The sequence below is a fragment of the Canis lupus genome, chromosome 7, assembly GCF_048164855.1.
Source record: "Canis lupus baileyi chromosome 7, mCanLup2.hap1, whole genome shotgun sequence".
Lineage (NCBI taxonomy): Eukaryota > Metazoa > Chordata > Mammalia > Carnivora > Canidae > Canis > Canis lupus.
The window spans coordinates 18,340,675-18,362,825 of NC_132844.1; the positions used below are offsets into that span (position 1 = coordinate 18,340,675).

At 33.8% G+C, this 22,151-nt stretch overlaps 1 protein-coding gene across 8 annotated transcripts in view; it reads right to left on the reverse strand.

Annotated features, from left to right (window-relative positions):
- Nucleotides 1-2,205: 2,205 nt before the first annotated feature.
- MANEA (mannosidase endo-alpha) overlaps nt 2,206-22,151 on the reverse strand; it is a 73,169-nt gene continuing 53,223 nt past the window's right edge. For all 8 annotated transcript variants that reach the window (XM_072832039.1, XM_072832033.1, XM_072832038.1 and 5 more), the window contains 2 exons: nt 7,767-7,843; nt 2,206-6,982 (listed from right to left, as the gene is read on the reverse strand). In XM_072832039.1, coding sequence (XP_072688140.1) covers nt 6,325-6,982; nt 7,767-7,843 — 735 coding nt within the window. In that variant the 3' untranslated portion in view covers nt 2,206-6,324. The remainder of the gene's footprint in view (nt 6,983-7,766; nt 7,844-22,151) is intronic.

Sequence of the window (22,151 nt, forward strand, 5' to 3'; positions counted from 1 at the left end):
TATCTTAATATTATTAAGATATATATATCTCATTCTATGAAAAATGCTGTTGGCATTCTGATAGAGATTGCATTGAATCCGTAGATTGCTTTGGGTAGTATGGACGTTTTAGTAATATTATTCCAATTGGTGAGCCTGGTGTATCTTTCCATTTGTGTTATCTTCACAATTTCTTTCACCAATGTTTAAGAGTTTTCAGAATTCAGATCTTCCACCTCATTAGTTAAGCTTGTTCCTAGGTAATTTTCGATAGTTTTAAATGGGATTGTTTTCTTAATTTCTCTTTCTTGTCATTAGCATACAGAAGGACAACAAATTTCTATATATTGTTTGTATCCTGCACCTTTACTGAATTCACTTATTTCTAATAGTTTTTTAGTGGAATCTATAGAGTTTACTGTGTTTTGTACCAGGTCATCTGCAAATAGTTTTCGTTCTTTCTTACCAATTTGAAAAAATGTGGTAAGAGTAGACACCCTTAAGATATAAATAAGTTTTATCTTACTCTATGAACATTGCACAACATGTAGATGATGTTTGTTTCATACTGGCTACTCAAAAGCTTAAATTTGTAATCACCAGTATAGCAGTGTATTTCCCATAATATTGTTTTCCTTTTAATGCTGGGTTCAACATGTATTCCTATTCTTGTTCAACTGAGACTTTTTGTCATGCTATATATTCTAACAGATCACTAATATCCTCTTTGAAACAAAGCAGATAAGAAAGGCAGGTAAATAGAGAACAAGAAAGAAAGGTTGAATAGCAGGCCTCAAAAAGGCAGAAAATAGGTTGCAGAAGTGGGGGCTATAATTAAATACGATTACGGGGTTCTCTACTTACTTTCCAGGCTTTAAACATGGATTCATATCTAGTAAGTAAAAGAATCAAAGGACTTCAAGTCCTTCTCAATAAATAAAATTAATTCAAATCAGCTATTCAAAAGCCAAATTAGGTTAAAGGGAGAATACTGGCTAAGAGATATGAACCTCATTGTTGGGGTACTTTATTTCTGATCTTCCATAAAATCTGGGAAGACATCATATACTCAGAACTCTCATGGATTCACTTTCACTGAGTTTTGTTACATACTTAGAATTTACTCAATAATCATCACCATAACTAGTCCCATGAAAAATCTTTGTAATTTTATAAATAATGTTCTCAATAGTTTTATATTCTTTATGTCAGAGGTCACAAATTAGTGACCCCAACCAGAAAATATTTTTAAAATCTTTTCTGATATTTGCCAAAATGCTATAATTATAAAAATTTATAGACACGTGGGCATGCATACTTCATTTCAGTGACCCATAACTACAAAATGAACATTGACAGAGCTAACTAGCAATTACTCCTTTTAGGTGAGAGTGGTCCAAAGTTCCTTGGACTCTCTAGGGTCTTCAACCTGATGCATTTATTTACATTACATTGCCTGACAGGTTCCTGTAGGTTTTTACATTTTTATTCTGAGGTATAATAATGCCAATGTGCGAAATTGTTTTTGAAGTATTTTTGTTTTTTTGTATAGTTAATATATGTTACATTAGTTTAGCTGTACAACATAGTGTTTCAACATTTCTATACATTATTGCTATGCTCACCATAAATCTAACTACCATTTGTCCCACACTATTACAGGACTGTTGACTATATTCCCTATGCTTTTTTACTTTAAATTGTGACGACAAGGTAAAGTTTACCTTGTAGAGGAAAGGAGGTGCTTCTTTCCTGGCAAAAAAAAAAAAAAAAAAAAAAAAAAAGGCCATATAATATCTTGTATTAACTACTCAGAAGCTTGATACCAAATATGTAGTCAATCATATATGCTAGCATTGTATATATATTTTTTTCAAAATCCCATTTTTCATTGTTCATGTATTTTTAAACTTTCTTTATGGAAACAATACTTTAAATCCTGTCTTCAAATAGAGTACACATTTTATTTTATTTTATTTTTAAGTATTTTATTTATTTATTCATTGAGAGACATACAGAGAGAGGCAGAGACACAGGCAGAGGGAGAAGCAGGCTCCATGCGGGGAGCCTGACTCGATCCCGGGTCTCCAGGATAAGGCCCTGGGCTGAAGGCGCTAAATCGCTGAGCCACCCGGGCTGCCCGAGTACACATTTTAAAAAGAGAAAACATTACCTACACTTGATACAGGAGTGACTCAAGTAAAAAGAAAACAATGAAATAAAATATTAAACATTAAAATAATATTTTATTTGGGGATTATATTGTCTTTAGCTAAGAATACATAATATTCATGAGGAAAAATAGAATTTGAGCTCAGCTACTATTCATAAAATGATCGTCACTCAACATTTTTTTTACAAGACAGCTAAAAAGAGTGTAGTTTTCAAGAATGTACTTTAATTAAATATAACACCAAGTTTTCAAATAAGAATTCAGCAGCCTTGCAGTTAACTTTTTACAAGAAGCCAGAGATTAGATTGCTCTCTTTTAATATTAATGGCTTAATAGCCTGCCACATGGCTAATGAATCTAAGTAATTAAAAAACAATACATAGAATGGCAGCATTCAATAAATACAAACTTTGACTATAACAAATGTTCTGGCACGCTCTTCTTAGGTGACTATATAAATTTCTAAACTTTATTGCATTTATTACAATTGATTTCTTCTAAATATTTTTCTCTTTTGTATTTGATAGTTTCAAAATCAGGGTAAAGATCACATTAGACATTATCAAATTAATATAGTACTGTTTTCATAATGGCCTTTTGTAAAAAGCACTGAAACACTTTCATGCATGAACATAATTAATGCATCTTAAATGTGGCTGAATAGTTAAGTAGTTATCCCTTTATTTCATGTTGTTTACAACAATCTTTGGCCAGACTGACCAATTCTTTCAAAATGTCAAAAACAAACCATGATGATATAGTCATAAGTTGAGTTCTGTATATAGAATTATCAAACCATAGAAACTCATTGTCTTATTTCATGAAATATTTATTTCATGGGGTATTTTCTGAAAGTCTCTTTATGATTTATGATAATTTATGATTAAATTTATGGCTAATTTTTTAATATAAATTGAGAAACAAAGTAAGATGCTTTTAAATGAAATCTAGAACAAAGAAAGTAAAAAGTGCTGTTTTAACTTCACTAAATTTCATATCTGTTACCATATATAGTTATTTTTCTTTTGATACTATAAATTACGTAACAACAAAAACCACATTGAAAAAATGTTCCTCTCTTCATTGATGAAATCTAACAGCACTACTCTAAGTTCTTTGATCAGACTGGAATGAGTCTTTATAAAGTAATTAAGCCAATGTAGTAATTGAATTCTCAAGAATGATGATCTTACAGGAAGCATACAATAACATTTAGACTTTGTTATGTATCCACATAAAGTCAGTACAAAATTTAATTTGAAGTACATTTTTTAAAAAGAAGTTCTGAGCCAAAAAAATTGTTTTGCTTGTGGCTAGGCCCATTTATCATTTTGAAATTGTAGATATTTATAAAAACAACTGAAATTTTGCTGGTCATAAAGTATTGCTATGCTATGGGACATAAAAGTGTTTGACTTTAATTCAATATTTAGACACAGACTTTCAAGAGCTGTTTCTGTAGGCACTGTAGAGTTCAGGAACAGTCTTCATGTTTAAACTGAGTAACTGATCAGTTTGAAAAAGTGTAGGGTTAGAAACTTGGTAGATTCTCTGGTGGTCTGTTAGAGCTAACATATGATTATGCCCAAAGAATAAAAAAAATACAACATCTCCAACCCACCCCCCAAAAAAACCCCATTTTTTTCTATGAATTTGTTAAACACACCCAGTGTTTAACAAATTCACAGATTTAAAATGTATATATAGTTAAAGACACACTTTGTGTTACATATTTAAATAGAGAAAATATACAGAGTGCTGAATATTACTTTTCATCTGTTAATCAGAAATTAAACGTATTTCATAAATAGGAACACATTTTTATATCTAAGATACACGATTTCATGTATGCTTTTATTAAATGAAAAGTTAGTTACTACATATAACAAAATAGCCTTTTAATTACTTTTAAAACAGAAAAAAGTTAATGTATAACTTAAACATTAATAACAGCAGTTTTTGACAATATTAATCCTCAATGGAACAATGAAAAAAAGACTGTTTTCTATAGAGTCAAAACAGATTGATTAAACCATAAAAGAATTATGATTCATGCATTGCATATATTACACTGTTTGACAGTTATTTTAGTTTATTGAATTCACATCTAGATAGTTTAAATTAGGTAACCAGTTCTTTGCTTTTACTTGTGATCATAATGATCCAAACTGTGTTATAAGTCCAATGATAAAGGCAGCTGTAATGAATACCTGAGGAAGATTTTTGAGAGCATTCCTCCCTAAGAATAATGAAATTATTAAACAGGCAAAAAGACACAGGATAGTCATATAATTATAAATTCTTAAACCACTATGAGATCAGATTCCAAACATTTTCCCTTGAGAACAAATCTGTTTTGTTTTACTTTGAAATCTGATCATTACAGGCTAGTTTGAGTAATGTATTGGGAAGCACAACAAAGTTCAGAGGTAAAGAGTACTGCTGTACTAGATTATCTAGGCTTGCAAGGGGAGCAAGATAGAAAGTGGTGGTATTTGTGCTGAGGTTTTGTAGACCTTGGTTTTATAATTTCAGAACTATTTCAAAAATTTTTCTGTTACAGTAGGTTCAGATATGCAGTATAAGCAATGACAAAAATTCCTCTGTGGTAGTTATTTCTTGAAATTTAATAAAATATGGTAAAAGTTATTGTTAGACATATTTACAGTTTATCCTATGATAACATACAGTGGCTAACTGGATAGAAGAAAAAAAATCCACAGGTTAGGAAGAGGCTTCATTATATTGTTATAGTGATTTATTCTGATAATTTCTTCTAGAAAGTAGATTACTACTATTTGCATTTCCCATGGCCTGATCATTCTCTGAGAAATGGCAAATTGTTAAGGTTTAAATAAGTTTTATATTAATCATGCCTCTTTTCAAATAAAAGATATTTTATTTCAAAATTACTAACTAAAAGTAAATTTTACCACCTGATGGGCTATTTTATGATAAATTCTACTGTTACCTTATTTCTGAATGAGTATCTCTAAAACCTGAAGATTTATAGGTATTATTGTTTAGTACGCCCTACTGCTTCTCTTTAGTAAATTAAATATCTAAGGAATAATCATGTCATAGTATATATATATTTTATAGTTCTACTTAACTCTAAGAATTGAAGAATAACAATCTATTAAGGAGATTCATTTTTTAGCATATTGGTGGATTAATTTGTCATAAATGATTAACAACTGATCACAAATATTGAATATGATAGGTACTGTCAAAGTATAATGTTTTTACATGGGGATATTTTGTCTTTTAAATGAGATTATTCCCATCACTAAGTGTTAAACTTAAAAGTCAAACTTCAGGAATGAATTTAAGATATAAAAGAATTTTCATTTCTATGTCCTTAAAATGCAAAGTAATTTTTCTCTATTTTGTTAAAATAGCTTAAAATATTAAGAAGGAAAGCTAATGGTTGGTAAGTAAGAAAAAGATTGATACTAACAGTTGGTCTCTGATTAACATTAAAATAAAAACATGAATGACAAGGCAAAGATTGACAGGTATCCAAAAACTTGTATTTTGGTCATTCTATCTTCATAATAACTATAAACCAACTAGGTTTTCTTAACAGAGAAGCAATCATTAACTTCTATGACAGAATTTTTCATAGCTTTTAAAGCAGACACAGTAGACATGCAAAATACCTAGCATGCTATGTTATCAAAAAATATTCAAAGAATGATGCATATTGTGCTGCAGAAAGCAGGCCTTCCTAACACAATATGATTCACAGTAAGGCTTAAGTTAAGATTTTATTTTCCTTAAGAATTCTTATTGGAGACTGTACTGTATTAGTGAACAGACTCTGGATGAATGAATCTTTGGAAAAAAAAAACTAATGAAATATACACTATCTTGTAGATCTTATTTTCTTCACTAGACATATCAAATATACACATTCTCTCTCGTTGGGCCCAGAATACAATCAGGATTTAACTGTGCATTCTCTATGTAATCATGTCAAATAACATTTGCACAACTTTTCTCTCAGATTTTTTTCAGTGCAGAATTGTGAAGGGTGACAATGATGATATTAGTTAGCATTTTTAAAAAAATTACAAATTCTTTTTATTACATATATACTGATGGGATAACTGCCAAATAACACGAAAGGTGTTTACTGAAATTAGGTGATTTCTATAATTATTTATGCATTAGGAAAGAGGCAGCTTCTGATCAACTGTATAACCTGCTCTTTCCTTACTATATTTCTCAGACCACTTGCGAGTTAGTTCTAGATAAAGACTTGGTTTATGAGGCCGGTAATCCAGGTATACTGTATTACTGGTTCTTTTGGGAATAGCTTTTTCAATCTGAGTTCCTTCATGCCACTCATTAAAAGAGGTAATAGAAATTATACTGGGATGGGCATGGAGTGCAGCATCCAGAGCAGTTTCATAGTACTTCCCGTTGATTCGGTTCCGAGTGTTCTGAGCGTTCCATGGACGGATGCTGGTATCTATATATCCTGGGCCCACACTTGGGATAAACAGGAGGTTGAACTGATCACAAAAAAATCTTAGCCTTGCCCAATTCTCATATGATGAGCCATAAGTAAAGCCATTTGTGGCAAAATATGTGTAAATTCCATCAAAACCACCTTCAAGAATATCGTATCTGTGTTTGCTCTCTACTAGAAGTGCAATAAACAGTCCATCATAAGGAGAATTGCGGATGCTCTGAGATCCTGTGGGGGTTAACAAATTGGCCCATTTTTCAGGCTTTGTGATATAAGAATCATAGATATAAAACATAGGAAGAGCATTGCCAGTCCTAGTCTTGTACCTATAAAAGGCTGGATGATTTCCATATCTAGAATACAAAAATATGTAAAAGTGAAGTGAATATCTGCAACTCATTTTCCACAGACAGTAACTGTTTCTATATTGAAAATAGTTAAAACACGCTATTCACTTTCTTTGGGGGATCAGTTATATTAAGGGTAATCATTAAGAATGCATTTTCAATTTTGCAGATTGGAAAAATGAGACACTGGATACATCAAGACATTACCTAACAAGAAATTAATTATCTTATATTGAAGTTTACAAATGATGACCAATACTCTAAAAAGCCCATTTTCTATATGAATATGTCAACTGCTTTTTTTCTACCAGTGATAAATGTCTCACTATTGCTGGTAGGTTTCCTTTTAAGAGTACAGTATCTGTCACAGGTTCCTATCAGTAAAAATCCTTGAACACAATGAAGCTGTAGAATTTTTTTTCTTGTAATCAGACTAATTATAAATGAAAATAATGGATGTGGGCCCACAGACATAAAAGCAGTTCACATTTTATAATTTGAACCTTCTTTTGAAAAGGCAAAACTCTATATTAGTGATTTATGGAATACCAATTTAAAGTATCAGCCAACAAATCATAAATAAAGCTTAATAAACACAAAATCAGTAAATAGAATCTATACAAAAAGTGAATCATAAGGAATTTCAGAAATGTTCCTCAAAATGATTATTTATTATAAAATTTAGTATATCAGACCATAAGTCTTCAAACTCAAATATAATTTAAATGTACTCTTATAACTGTACATTATCATTGGATCATAAAACAGTAATGTAAACAAAGAAACTCACTTGTCTATAATATATTTGACATTTTTGTACATGTTTTGATCATCTCGATTGCTATATGGTTCAATGTGAAAAGTGACCTAAAACAAAACAAAACCAAAAAATCAATTAGAGAAAAAATTATCTATAATGTAAAAATAAAAGTAAAAGTATATATTTTTAATAGTGATTTAATAGCTTTAAGATAAATACTTATTGAACATAAATGTTATTAATAGAATTCTAGCAGAAAAAGCCCTTAGTCAATTTTGTTACTGTGAAATAATATGCTCAAGAGTCTACTTTTTAACTACTTTAGGGAACTATGTGAAGGGAGGTACTAAATGAGTTAGATGGAGGCAAAGTGGGCAATCTGAATTCAAAACTCAAATGTTTGACTACTATGCAATACTTCTTCCTATATGTTTATTTCTTATAAAGAATAAATAGGGATGTACTCTACATCCAGAGAAGTTTCTTTAAAAAGAATATGGTACAGAAAAATCTGGATTCTATTCCCAGGTGTGATCAATAAAGTTTACATTTAAATGAAATCAATAGCAACTCTTTTTTTTTTTTTTTAAGATATGAGAGTAAGTGTATACCAGTGGGAGGAGGGAGAGCATCTCAAGCAGACTCCCCACTGGGCTCAGAGGCTGCCCTGCCTAGGAGCTAGTTCCTACCATCCTGAGATCATGATCTGAGCCAAAATCAAGAGTCAATGAGCCAAGCAGGATCCCCATTAGCAAATATCTTAAAATGACAAAGTCCTCTATCATTAAAACATTTACAATTAATGTAATCAACATTTAAATAATCTACATTTAATGTGTACTATTACTCAAAGAATTTGTCATAAAATTACCGGAAAAATAACACCCACTAGTACTATGAATGCTTATTATTATGGTTTATAGATGTCTACCATAATTGTAGAAAGCAGTAATCAAAAGTATTTTTTTAAATACTGTGCACAGAAGATTCATTCTTTAAACTAAAAAACATTAGTTATATATAAATCAAGAAAAATTGGTTATGGCTAGTAAAACTATTTTGTATGAAACTTCTAACTAGTAGCGTAGATTGTCACTTAGATCTGTAAATCAAATTTTGACCAGTAGCCATTGAACATCTTTATGACAATCTAAAAAACTTCTTGATGTTACTCTGATTTAGGGTTTAGTCTCTATGAAGCATGTATGGAATTAAAAACTTCTATGCTAGTGCAACATAAAATGCTTTTGTTTTCGGGACACCATGGTGGCACAATTGGCTAAGTATCCCACTCTTGGTTTCTGCTTACGTTGTGATCTCAGGCCCACCTCAGCTGCGGCTGTGCACTGAGTTTGCTTGGGATTCTGTTTCACTTTCCTTGTGCCCCTCCCTCTCATGCTGTTTAAAATAAATAAATCTTTAAAATGCTTTTGTTTTCAATTACCCAATTAATGTAAATTGAATAAATAAGTAATATGAATACTATGAATAATAAAATGAATTTTACTACTTGTCACAGAATTTTAAAGTCAGACAGCATTTAGTGAAAATATTCTTAGTATTATTGAAATCCCATTTCTATTAAAAGGGAAGTTTTATCAGTAACGAAGGTTAAAAAAAATTCTGTGTATCGGAAGCATTGCTAGGACAGTCATGGTTTTCAGTAGCTCTGATATTTGCTTTTTAACTTCAAGTGAAGCAGATTGGCATGGGTATAGGTATTTTCGTGTTCTTATCTAATGTTACCTCGGGTAATTCTCCCTTTAGATGGAATGTTGTATTTTCTAAGCTTCCATTTTATATATAAAGGGTACTATATTTAAGCAAATAGTACCATGGCATCCTTACCTTCTTTTGCAAATTATAGATCAAAAAAAGCTGTTATTGAAATACAATATTTTAATTTTCCCTCATATAGTTCAAACTTATTATAATAAAATTATGATGTGATCTAGTTTCTAGTCCTCTTTCATTGGGAAAAACCAATTAGACCAATACTAAAGTAACCTTGTAAATGACAAAATATTCTCTATATAAAATCAAATGTTTGCATTAGCTTTAGATTAGGAAATGACAGTCATAAATATGCCCTCATTTCATGTTTCTACACTTTTGACCTTTTTAGCTCTTCCTCACCCTGCAGCCAAAGTGAACTTTCTAAAGTGAACATCTGATGATTCTGGAGAGTGGGGTCAAGCAACATGCTTGCCATAAAATGTTCCTATTTATCCTCCCACCAAAATCAAAGGATTAGACATTCATACATGAACAAAAGGACTCTCGTGGGTGTTTTTAGCCCTATTATCTTATACTCTAAGGAATCTGGCAGGAGTCTCAACCACCAGTCCAACCAGTAAGGGTCCTCTGTATGGGATGGGAACCACAGGAGCCAGCCAAACTTCCTAGACCTCTCTTGTACCTACAGGACAAAAATCAGGTAAGTGTAGAGGGAATAGCATCAGAAAGAGAACTTGCCAGAGTTTAGCCTTTTTTTTTGTTCTTTTTTTTATTTAATTTTTATTTATTTATGATAGTCACACAGAGAGAGAGAGAGAGAGGCAGAGACATAGGCAGAGGGAGAAGCAGGCCCCATGCACTGGAAGCCCGACGTGGGATTCGATCCCGGGTCTCCAGGATCGCGCCCTGGGCTAAAGGCAGGCGCTAAACCGCTGAGCCACCCAGGGATCCCAAGTTTAGCCTTTTCTAAGGGAGACTCTGGCACACCACTGTAAAGGGGAGAAAATAGAGGAGTTTGTCTGCCTGAGAGATAGTAAGAGAAACTTTCACTGGGCAGTGGGGTGGTTGCCAGGAAACACTGAAGAGTGCTAATTTATCTAGTGGTGGTGACCTCTCCTGCAGGGAAAAGAGAAAAGCAGTGAGTGCCTAGTTATGGCAACTGGAGAAATCCATTCTCTCCCTCAGCACTGGAGTAGGTAGGAGATCTATAACTGGGGGTTGGGAGGATATTGGGAAAGCAGCAGATAAGAATTTCAAATGGAGTAAAAGGGATTGTGCTTAGCAGGGAATACTACTGCTGGGATCATCCTACTGGGTGTGAATGTACCGGATGCTAAAGCCACATCTCTCTCCTCATGCTCTGTTATTCCTTATGCAGGATCCCATGTGCCACTATGAGAGCAGTCTCCAGGAGATAAGAGAGCGGGCTCAGAAACCACAAACTTGAGCTATAGCATTACTTCTAGAAAACAAACAAACAAACAAACAAACAAAAAGATTTTTGGCCTGGTACATGATAAGAACCAGGTAAGACATATAAGCTTTAAAAAACTGCCACAAAGAAGGTACAAAACTGGAACAGGTGCATCTTCATAAACACAGAGGAAAAAGATGACAACAGCAGTACTATAGAACATAACACTCCATCTGCTGAAGACAATAAGAAGAATTAAAGAGGTATGTACTACTTCAAATGTGAAAGTACTAATGAATTTCTACAAAGGTTATGAAAAATCAAGGAAATATGGCACCACTAAAAGAAAATTATAATCTTCAGCAATCAAGCTCACTGGCACAGAGTAGTTTAACTGATAAAGAATTTTACATAGTTGTAATAAAGAAACTCAACAATTTATAAGAAAATTCAGAAAGACAATTCAATTAAGTTAGGAATCAAAAACACAAATAAGGGCAGCCCAGGTGGTTCAGCGGTTTAGCGCCGCCTTCAGCCCAGGGCCTGATCCTGGAGACCCGGGATCGAGTCCCACATCAAGCTCCCTGCATGGAGCCTGCTTCTCCCTCTGCCTGTGTCTCTGCCTCTCTCTCTCTCTCTGTGTGTGTCTCTCATGAATAAATAAATAAAGTCTTAAAAAAAAAAAAAAAACACAAACAAAATGAGTTCTTTACCAAACAAATTCTGGATCTGAAAATCCAGTAAATGAGATCAAGAATGTAACAGAGAACATATATATGAGGCATACCACAAGGAAGAAAGAATAACTGACATGGAGTATAAGAATTTTGACATAACACAGAAGAGGGAACTTAGAGTTAAAAAAAAAAAAGTGAAGAAAGCCTAATGAGTGCTGATTATCCTTAAAAAAGACAAATATCAGAATAAAAACAAAACAAAACAAACAGCGGAGGGTTTCCTAAACCTGAGAAAAGGCTTGCCTACTGAACTCATAGATTATCCTTTTATCTCTAAACAAAATGACCTTGTATAAGACATAAATTCTCACAAATCAGTATTAAAGAATCATAAAGGCATTCAGGTTAAAAAAAAAAAAAAAAAAGTAACCTACACAGGAATTCCCATTAGTCTATCAGATTGCTCTGTAGAATCTCTACAGGCCAATAGAGAATATAAGGATATTTGAAGTGTTGAAAGATATAAAATTGTCAGCCAACAATACTTATCTGGCAAAGTTTTCCTTCAGATGTGAAGAAATAAAGGCTTTTCCAGACCAACTAAATCTAAAAAAATTCACCACCACCAGACTTGCCTTGCAAGCAATGCAATAAGGGATTCTTCAAGCTAAAACAAAGACAGGCTCACCAGCCACATGAAAACAGAAAAGTACACAACACACTAGGTAAACGTAAAAAATATACCTTTCAGACTTAGAAAACTAACTGTAAATTAGGATGGTGTGTCAGCTATTCATCTATGGTATAAAAGTTAAAGGAAAAGTGAGAAAAATTACAAGTTGTTAATGTAACTAAAAAAAAAAGGTATACATACATTGTAACATCAATAATATAATATAGAGACTTTCTAGGCAGTCAGAAATAAGTTGTTCTCAGCCTGAAATGGTTTCATCTCTAAGATATTTTATGTTAGCCCCATGGTACATACAAGACTAAAAACCCACAGCCGATCTACAAAGAAGGGGAAAACAGAGCATACCACCATGGTAAATAACCAATTTACAAAGGTTTCTACCTAGAAAGAGAGGGAAAAAGGAAAAACTGAAATACAAAACCAGGAACCAATTAAAATAGCATTAGTAAGTCTCTACATATTAATCATTACTCTACATGGAAGTGGATTGAACTCACTAATCAAAAGGCACCCTGGTTGGCTGGACAAAAAATATGACCCAATCATTGGGTGCCAATAAGAGATGTACTTCAGCTTCAAGGATGTGTATAAGACTTGAAGGGATGGGAAAAAATACTCCATGCAAGTGGAAACTGCAATAGAACATCAAATATCAGCATATAAATTCAAAGAGGACTGAAAAATTAAGTGTTCAAGTGAAAAATCATTAACATTTTATGGGAATATTTTCATTAGCTGGGCAATGATGCTATATTTTAGTGTTGCTTCTGGTAATACTTTCCCCCAAAATATCAACAGATATAATTTATTGTACTTACACTAATTACTGCTAACTTTTGCCTTTACAAAATTGTGTCTCTGTGTCAAATAGTTTTGTTTCTTTGTAGTTTTACTTTATAATTTTGTTGAATAATAACTCTAGTAGGAAAAGAAAAAAAAAAAACAGTTCCAATTCAAGATAGGGACCTAGGAAGAGCCTATAACTCATCTCACATGGACACACTGAGTCTATAGTTATCTACAGAACAATTTCCTCTGGAAAAAAAAAAAACCCTAAAACCTGGTACAGTGACCTCTTCGCATGTGGTATGCAAGGGCAAAACCACATCAAAGTGGGCAGGAAAGGTGGAGGCACAATCTCACCATAAACCCCCACCCCCGACCCATAATCAGATAGGGTTTTAAAAGTTGGAGCCTCTCCCTGAGAAGCAAAGTGTTTGATCCCACATGGGGCATCGTAACGTTTAAGACTGGCACCTGAGAGATGAGACTCCCAAACACCTGGCTTTGAAAACCAGAGTTTACACCTACCAGATTAATGGGGATACAGTAAACTGAAAAATGGCTCTTCAAAGACTCGTGTGCAGATTCACTTGTCCCAGGGCCCAGTACGGAAGGAGTCCTTGGCAGGTGCCCAGACTTTAACATTAGCAAACGAATCCTTCAAATAAAGCAGTGGTCTGAAGGGCAGGTGTCTACTCTGGTGAGTGCCATCTTCCTGATCTCTCTTGGTTGTGCTCTAGAGTACTAGTATCTTCTGGAGGAGAGCTTTTATCCATGCCCAGGATCCTGGTTTTTATGTCTGGTGCTCCAGTTTTGCAGTTGCCACCCAGAAACACCCCTTGATCACCTGGCTCTAGAGAATGAGCAGCTTGTTTTTGTGGGCCCCAAAGGACTGTAACAATCAAAGGGGCAGTTTGGCAGACCAAGACTTCCAGGGCAGAGTATAGGTAGCAGACCGAATCTCACTCCCAGTCTGAGAAAGAGGCCCGTTTGCTAGTCCAAGAGCTCTGACCTGAGGGTTTGATCTGAGGTTCTTGGTTTGGCACATTTATAGACATCCACAGAATTGAGTTCAGTACACAGAGGCCAGTTGATGCAATGTTTACACTCTCCATCTGCCTTGCTCAAGCTTGCCCTTAAGAGAGGAACTTCTATTCTTGGCTGGTGCCTTGGTTTTTACAACTGCTTCTGGGGGATACCTCTACATCAACTGGCGCTGGAGGCCAGTGGAGACAATGCTCATAAATCCCACAGGATTATAACCAACAGAGAAAGAGTTCTTAAACAGCTATCACCCCCAGGGCACAGCAAGAGGTAGAGAACTAGGAGCTCAGTCTTTTTGTGAAAGAGGCCTATTAGTTTATCATCACAGCTGCAATCTGAGAAGCAGGCTTCTAATTAAACACACATTTAAGGGCTGACTGTAAACCTTTCCCTGAGCCCTGAGAGGGCAGGTATTATCTATCATTCTCCCTCTTTTGTACTCCAAAGTATCAGCATCTCTTAGGAGGGAGGTCTTACTTGTGTCTAGTGCCCTGATTTTTGTGGCTACAACCCAGAGGATAACCCTTCATTACCTGGCTCTGGTAGCAATTGAGCTTGAGTTCCTGAGTCTCCCAGAACTGTAATAATCAGACAGTTCTTGGGGTACCACACAGCAGACTGAAACACATCCCCATTCTGTTAAAAATGGTGACTTGCTTGTCTTGGAGCTTCAGCCCTAGGGACAGGCCTCAGGTTTTGCACCCAGCTAGAGCCTACAGAAGTGCTCTCAGGGAATGTAGGCCAGGGAATGCTATCTTTGTGCTCTCCTTCTGCCTCATTATAGCTTATGGAATCTTCAAGAAAGGAGCTTATAAATTTGCTTAGAGCCCTAATTATCACAACTACCACTCAGACAATGCCTCTAGATCACCTGGCTCTGAGGGCCAGTGGGTCTTATGTTTGTGGTCCCACTGGACTATATATATTTGCATTGTTTAAAAGCTACTGCCTAAGGGTCTGGCATCTAATCAGCCTGAATCTAGATGCTGACTGAGGCCCTCCCCCACTTTGGGTTGCTAACTGGTACTGGAACACCTCAACTACAAGGATCTACTAGAAATAAGAAGATGCTTGAACAAACACAAAGAATTGAGAGACAATCAGAAGCTAGGGCAGGGTTGAATGTTAAAAAGTGAGAACTTGACAAAGGGATAGGGAACATAAGAAATAACCAAGCAGAAGTCAGTGCTAAAGAATAAAATAGCTGAACTGGAAAAAATACAAGAGGGGTTCAATACCATAAACAGAGGAAAGGCTCAAACACAGGACAAAGAAACTCCTCAATCAGAGTAGCGATAGATAGATAGATAGATAGATAGATAGATAGATAGATAGATAGATAGATAGATAGAATGGAAAAACAGTGAAGCTCGATTAAGGGACTTACAGGATAAAATCAAGCAAACTAACATTTGCATGATAGGACTCCCAGAAGGAAAACAGAGAGAAAGGGGTAGAAAACTTATCTGAAGAAATAATGACTGGAAATTTCTCTGAGGAAGGAAAACACCTCCAGATCCAGGAAGCTCAGAGAATTCCTAGAAAGATGAACCCAGAAAGATGCACAGTTAGACATTATCAAATGTTTTCAAATGTAATTAAAATGTCAAAAGTTAGGAACAAGGAGAAAATCTTAAGAAGACTAAGAGAAAAAATAGTTGTTACCATACAAGGAAGCAGGCCAGAAGAAAGTGTCACAACTAAGAACACTCCACCTAGCAAAGTTATCATTCAGAACTGGAGAGATAAAGAGCTTTCCAGACAAGCAAAAGCCAAAGGAGTTTATCACCACAAACCTGCCTTACAAGAAATGTTAAAGGGACTGTTTTAAGTAGGAAAAAAAGTGTGCTAAATAGTAACAACTTGTGAAGGTATAAATTTCACTGGTAAAAAATAAATATATATTGAGGGTAGTGAATTAATCATAAAGCTAGCATGAAAGTTAAAAAATAAAGAATAAAAATGACTACAATAATTAAAAGATACACACAATAAAAAATATAAAATGTGATGTCAAAAACGTAAAACAGGATGTGAAGAGAGTAAAACTGCAGAGTTTTAGAATGCATTCAAACTCATCAGCTTAAAACAGATTGTTATAAATTGTTATATGTGAGCCTCATGGTAAACACAAAGCAAAAACCTATAGTAGATAAGCATATACAAAATAATGAGAAAAGAATCTAGAAACACCACTAGCAAGCCATCAAACCACAAAAGGAAGTAAAAGAAGACAAAAGAAACAGAGGAATGGAAAGAAAACCACTAACAAAACAGCAAGAAGTGCATAACTATCAAATTACTTTAAATGTAAACGGACTAAATTCTCTGATCAAAAGATAGGGCAAATGGGTTAAAAATAAAAAAAAAAAAAGATTCTATGTGGTACCTATAAGAGTACTCAGATATAAGAATATGCAGTCTGAAAGTGAAGGGATGGGAAAAGATATTCCGTGCAAATGGAAACCAAAAGGAAATCTGGATTTGCTATATGTATACCCACAAAATAAGGTTTTTTAAAACAAAGACTATCATAAGAGATTAAAAGGGGGATTACATAATGATAAAAGGATCAATTCAATTAGAAGAAAAGCATTTGTAGATATTTATGCATTCAGCCACAGGAGCACCTAAATATATAAAGCAAATGTTAAAACATCTGAAGGGAGAAAAAGCAATTCAATAACAGTAAGGAATTTTAATACCCACTTACATCAATGGAAAAATCAATTAGTAAAAGGAATTATAGGCCTTAACATGTCAGAACAGATAAACTTAACAGATATTTACAGAAAATTTCATTCAAAGCAACAGACTGCACCTTCTTAAAGTGCATAGTCATTCTCCAGGATAGATTAGATGTTAGGCTATAAAACAAGTCTTAACAAATTTCATAAGAGGGCACCTGGTTGGCTTAGTGGTTGAGAGTTGTCTGCCTTTGGGTCAGGTCATGATCTCAGGGTCCTAGGATCAAGTCCCACATCAGGCTCCTCACAGGGAGTCTGCCCCTATCTCTGCCTCTCTCTCTCTCTCTCTCTCTCATAACACACACACACACACACACAAAACAAATAAACTCCAAATTTAATTTAATAAGATTGAAATCATATACTACATGGTCAGAAAAGATGTCTTATGAAACCAGAAAACAATTATAAGAAAACTGGGAAATTCACAAACAAGTGGGGATTAAATAACATGATACTGAACAACCAATATATCAAAGAAGAAATTAAAGGAAATTTAAAAATTCCTTGAGACAATGAAAATAGACCTAAAAAAATACAAAAACTTAAGAGGGGGAATTCTTAGCAATAAATGCCTACGTCCAGAAATAAGAAAAAATCTCAAGTAAACAACTAACTTTATGGGTCAAGGAACAGGAAAAAAAGATAGAGCCCAAAGTTAGTAGAAGGAAGGAGACAACAAATCTGAAGCTATATATATAAATATATATATATTAATTAAAAAGTTTGGAGTTCTTTATAGGAGACTAAATGACAATGGAAAAGAAACGAAGAGCTGTTTCTTTGAAAATACAAACGAAATTGACAAACCTTTAACTAGACTCACCAAGAAAGCTCAGAAAAAAAAAAAAAAATCAGAAATGAAAGGTATGTTACAAATTAACCACAGAAATACAAAGGATCATAAAGACTACAATGAACAATTATATGCTGATAAACTGAACAACCTTGAAGAAATAGATAAGTTGCTAGAAACATGCTACCTTCTGAGTCTGCATCAGGAAGAAAAAGAAAATCTGAACAAACCAATTACTGGTAAGGAGATTGAGTCAGTAACCGAAAACTTCCAATAAGCAAAAGTCCAGGACAGAATGCTTCATTTGTGAATTCTATCAAATATTCAAAGAATTAATAACAATCCACACTCTTCCAAAAAATAGAAAAGGAGAAAAGAGCAAACTCTTCTAAACTGTTTTTACAAAGCTAGCATTACCCTGATACTTAAACCAGACAAGGATGCCACAAGAAAAGAAAATTATAAGCCAATATTCATGATGAACATAGATGTAAAAATTATCAAAAAATATTACTAAACTCTATTAATTACAATAGCCAAGACAACAGAACCTAAATGTCCAGTGAAGGATGAATGGGTAAAGATGTAGCAGTATGTATGTATATATTCTCTCTCTCTTTCTCACACACACACACACAGACACACACACACATGGAATATTATTCAGCTATAATAAAGAATGAAGAATAAAATCTTGCCATTTCTGAGAACGTGGATAAGCCTTGAGGAATTTATGCTACGTGAAATATGTCAGATAGTAAAAGAGAAATGCTATATGATCTCACTTAAATGTGGAACAAACAAATCAAGCTAACAGCTACAAAGGCAGGGGGGTGGGAGGTTGAGACATTCACATGTATTCAAAATATTTCAAAAGTATTCAAAATGTACAAATTCCCAGTTATAAAAAATGTTAGTCATGGGGATGTAATATGCAGCATGGTGACTACAGTTCCTAATAGTTTCAAACTGCACATTTGAAAGTTGCTAAGAGAGGAAATCTTAAAAGTTTTTATCATGAGAAAACTTTATAATTACATGTAGCTGATGTTCACTAGCTTTATTGTGATTATTCCACAATATATATAAATATAAAATATTTACATTTTAAACCTGAAACTAATATAATGTTACATGTCAGTTATACCTAATTAAAAGAAAAGAAACAAAGAGTATCTCAAAATAAATGAAAATGGAAACACAACATACCAAAACCAATGGGATGCTGCGAAACTAATTTGAGACAGAAGTTTATAGTGATGAAAGCACATATTAAGAAATGAGAAAGACCTGAAATAAACAGCCTAACTTTACACCTCAAGGAACTAAAAAAAGAACAAACTAAGCCCAGAGTTAGAAGAAGGAAGGAAGTAATAAAGATCATTGTAAAAGTAAATGGAAACCAGAAAAGCAATATAAAAGACTAATGAAACTAAAAGCTGTTTTTTTTTTTTTTTTGAAAGATTAGCAAAATTTACAACTCTTAAAGGAAGACTGAGAATATGGGACTGAAGACTCAAATAAAAAGAAATTACAGACACTACCAAAATAAATAGGATCATAAAAGACTACCATGAATAATTATATGCCAACAAATTAGATAACCTGGAAGAAATGGATAATTTCCTAGAAATACAGAAATAGGAAGTCTGAACAGTAGCAAGTAAGGTGACTGAATCACTATCAAAAACTTCCTGACAATGGAAAACCATGACCAGATGTCTTACCTAGAATTTGGGCAATTAGAATTTGGGCAATTCTACCAAATATTTAAAGAAGAATTAATGAAGCCATTTTATGAGGCCAGCATTACCCTGATGCCAAAGCCAGATAATGATGCTACACGGATGGAAAACTATAGACTCTATGAACAGAGAGGCAAATATTTTCAATATTAACAAACTGAATTCAGGAACTCATTAAAGGAATTATATACCATGACTAAATGGGATTTATCCCTGGGAATCAAAAATTGCTCATACTTAAATCAATGAGATATATCACATTAATAAAATGAAAGATAAAAAACAGGATCAACTCAACGGACACAGGAAAGACATTTGAAAAAATACATCCTTTCATGATAAAACCCTCAACACGTATGATATAGAAAAAACGTACCTAATGATAATAAAGTTAAAATACAACAAACCCACAACTAACATTATAGTCAGGGAAAAATTGAAAATTTTTCCTCTAAGGTCAGGAATAAGACAAGTATGCTCACCTTACCACTCTTATTCAATATAATTGGTATAAGTCCTACGTAGAGTAATCAGGCAAGACAAAGTATCCAAATAGGAGAGGAATAAGTCATTACTTGCAGATGATAGGACCTTATATATTGAAAACCCTAAAGACTCAAAGTATTGGATCTAATCAGTGAATTCAGTAAAGTTGCACAAATTAAAACCAATCCATGGAAATCAGGTGTATTCTATATACTAACACACATCTGAAAAGGAAAATAAAATCTATCTCATTCACAAAAGCATCAAAAACAGTAATAAATACAGAGGAATAAGCTGAGAAGTAAAAGATCTGTATATGACTTTGCTAAAAGAAATTGAAGACAACATAAACAAATGGAAAGATATCTTGTGTTCACAGATGCAAGAGATAATATTGTTAAAATATTCATGCTACCCAAAGCAATCTATAGATTCAGTGAAATCCCTATCCCAATCCAATGTAATTTTTCACAGAAATAGAAAAAAATATCTTGAATTTGTCTGGAACCACAGAAGACTCCAAATAGATAAAACAATCATGAAGAAAAAAACAAAATTAGAGCTATCACACTTCCTAATTTCAAACTATCTTATGACGCTATGGTAATTATAATAGCTTGGTACTGGCATAGGATAGACAAGACATATGGACCCACAGAACAAAATAAAGAGCCCAGAATTAAATCCCTGCATATAAGGTCAACAAGTACTTGCTTGGTAAAGGGATCAGGAATATCCAGTGAGGAAAGGATAATCTCTTCAAGAAATGATGCTGGGAAAACTGTATAACCACATGTAGGAAAAAAAAAAAAAAAAAAGGAGCCTTATCTTATACAACTCACAAGAATTGCCTCAAGGGGGACTTAAAAGACTTAAATTTAAGACCTGAAACTGTAAAACTCCTAGGAAAAAAACACAGGTAAGAACCTCTCTGACATCAGTCTTGACGTGATATTTTGTGTGACACCAAAAGTACAAAACAAAACAAAACACAAGAAAACTCCACAAAATGCAGTAAGTGGGACTATATCAAACTTAAAATCTCCTACACTGTAAAAGAAACAATAAAATGAAAAGAGAACTATGGAATGGTAAAAAAAAATTTGCAAACTATGTATTAGATAGGAGTTAATATCTAAAATTTATAAAGAACTCCTACAATTCAGTTAAAAAAATCTGATTAAAAAATGGGCAGAGGAACAACTGAGACATTGTGTCTAAATACACAGACACAATATCCAATGGCCAACAGGTACATGAAGAGGTGCTCAATATCACTAATCATCAGGAAAATCAAAATAAGATACTCATAATAAACAGATGTGAGGTGCTATCATCAAAAAGAAGTGTTGATGAGGATGTGGAGAAAAGGAAACCCTTGTGTACTGTTGGTGGGATATGGAGTTTCCTCAAAAAATTAAAGATAGCACTATCATAATATAGAAATTTCACTTTATTTATTTAAAGGAAATGAAATCACTATCCCCAAAAGATACCTGCACCCTTCTGTTCCTTCCAGTATTATTTACAATAGGCAATATTATGGAAACAATATTAAGTGTCCAATGGATGAATGGATAAGGAAAATGTGGTATACATACACAATGGAATGCTATTCAGCCATGAGAAAAAAATAAATCCTGCTTTGTGTGGCAACATGGGTTGATCTTAGGTCATTAATCTAAGTGAGATAGGTCAGACGGAGACAGACAATGTAGGATATCTCTTATATGTGGAATCTAAAAGAAAATGAATGCAAAAAGCACAGTAGAATGGTGGTTGCTAGGGCCTGGGGCCTGAAGGAATTGGGAGTGATTTTGTTTAAGGGTATATACTTACTTGTAACTAGCAGATAAAAATCATGGAGATCTAATAAACTGTAGTACAGTGGTTATACACAATAAAACTATTTTATAAACATTAAACTTGCTAAAAGACTAGATCTTAATTGTTCCCACCACTGGAGAAGATAATTATGTGACATGATAGAGGTATTAGCAAGTGCCACAGTGGCAATCATACTGTGGTAGTGTAAATTTTATCAGTGTGTTGTAAACCTCAAATTTTCATGTTATATGCCAGTCATAGCCCCCCAAAAGGAGCTAAAAGTCAGATCATGCCTCTTCCTCCAATTCTTCCATTCCCTACCTTTACTCCTTTATACCCTTCATCTCCCCCTAGAATACAAATGGGGTCTTCCTACACCGATATGGTGCTACAATACTTTGTCCTTTTCTTGCAGTTACTTGTGTTTGTCCCTGACCTCCACCAAACTGCAAAGTTCCTTAAGGT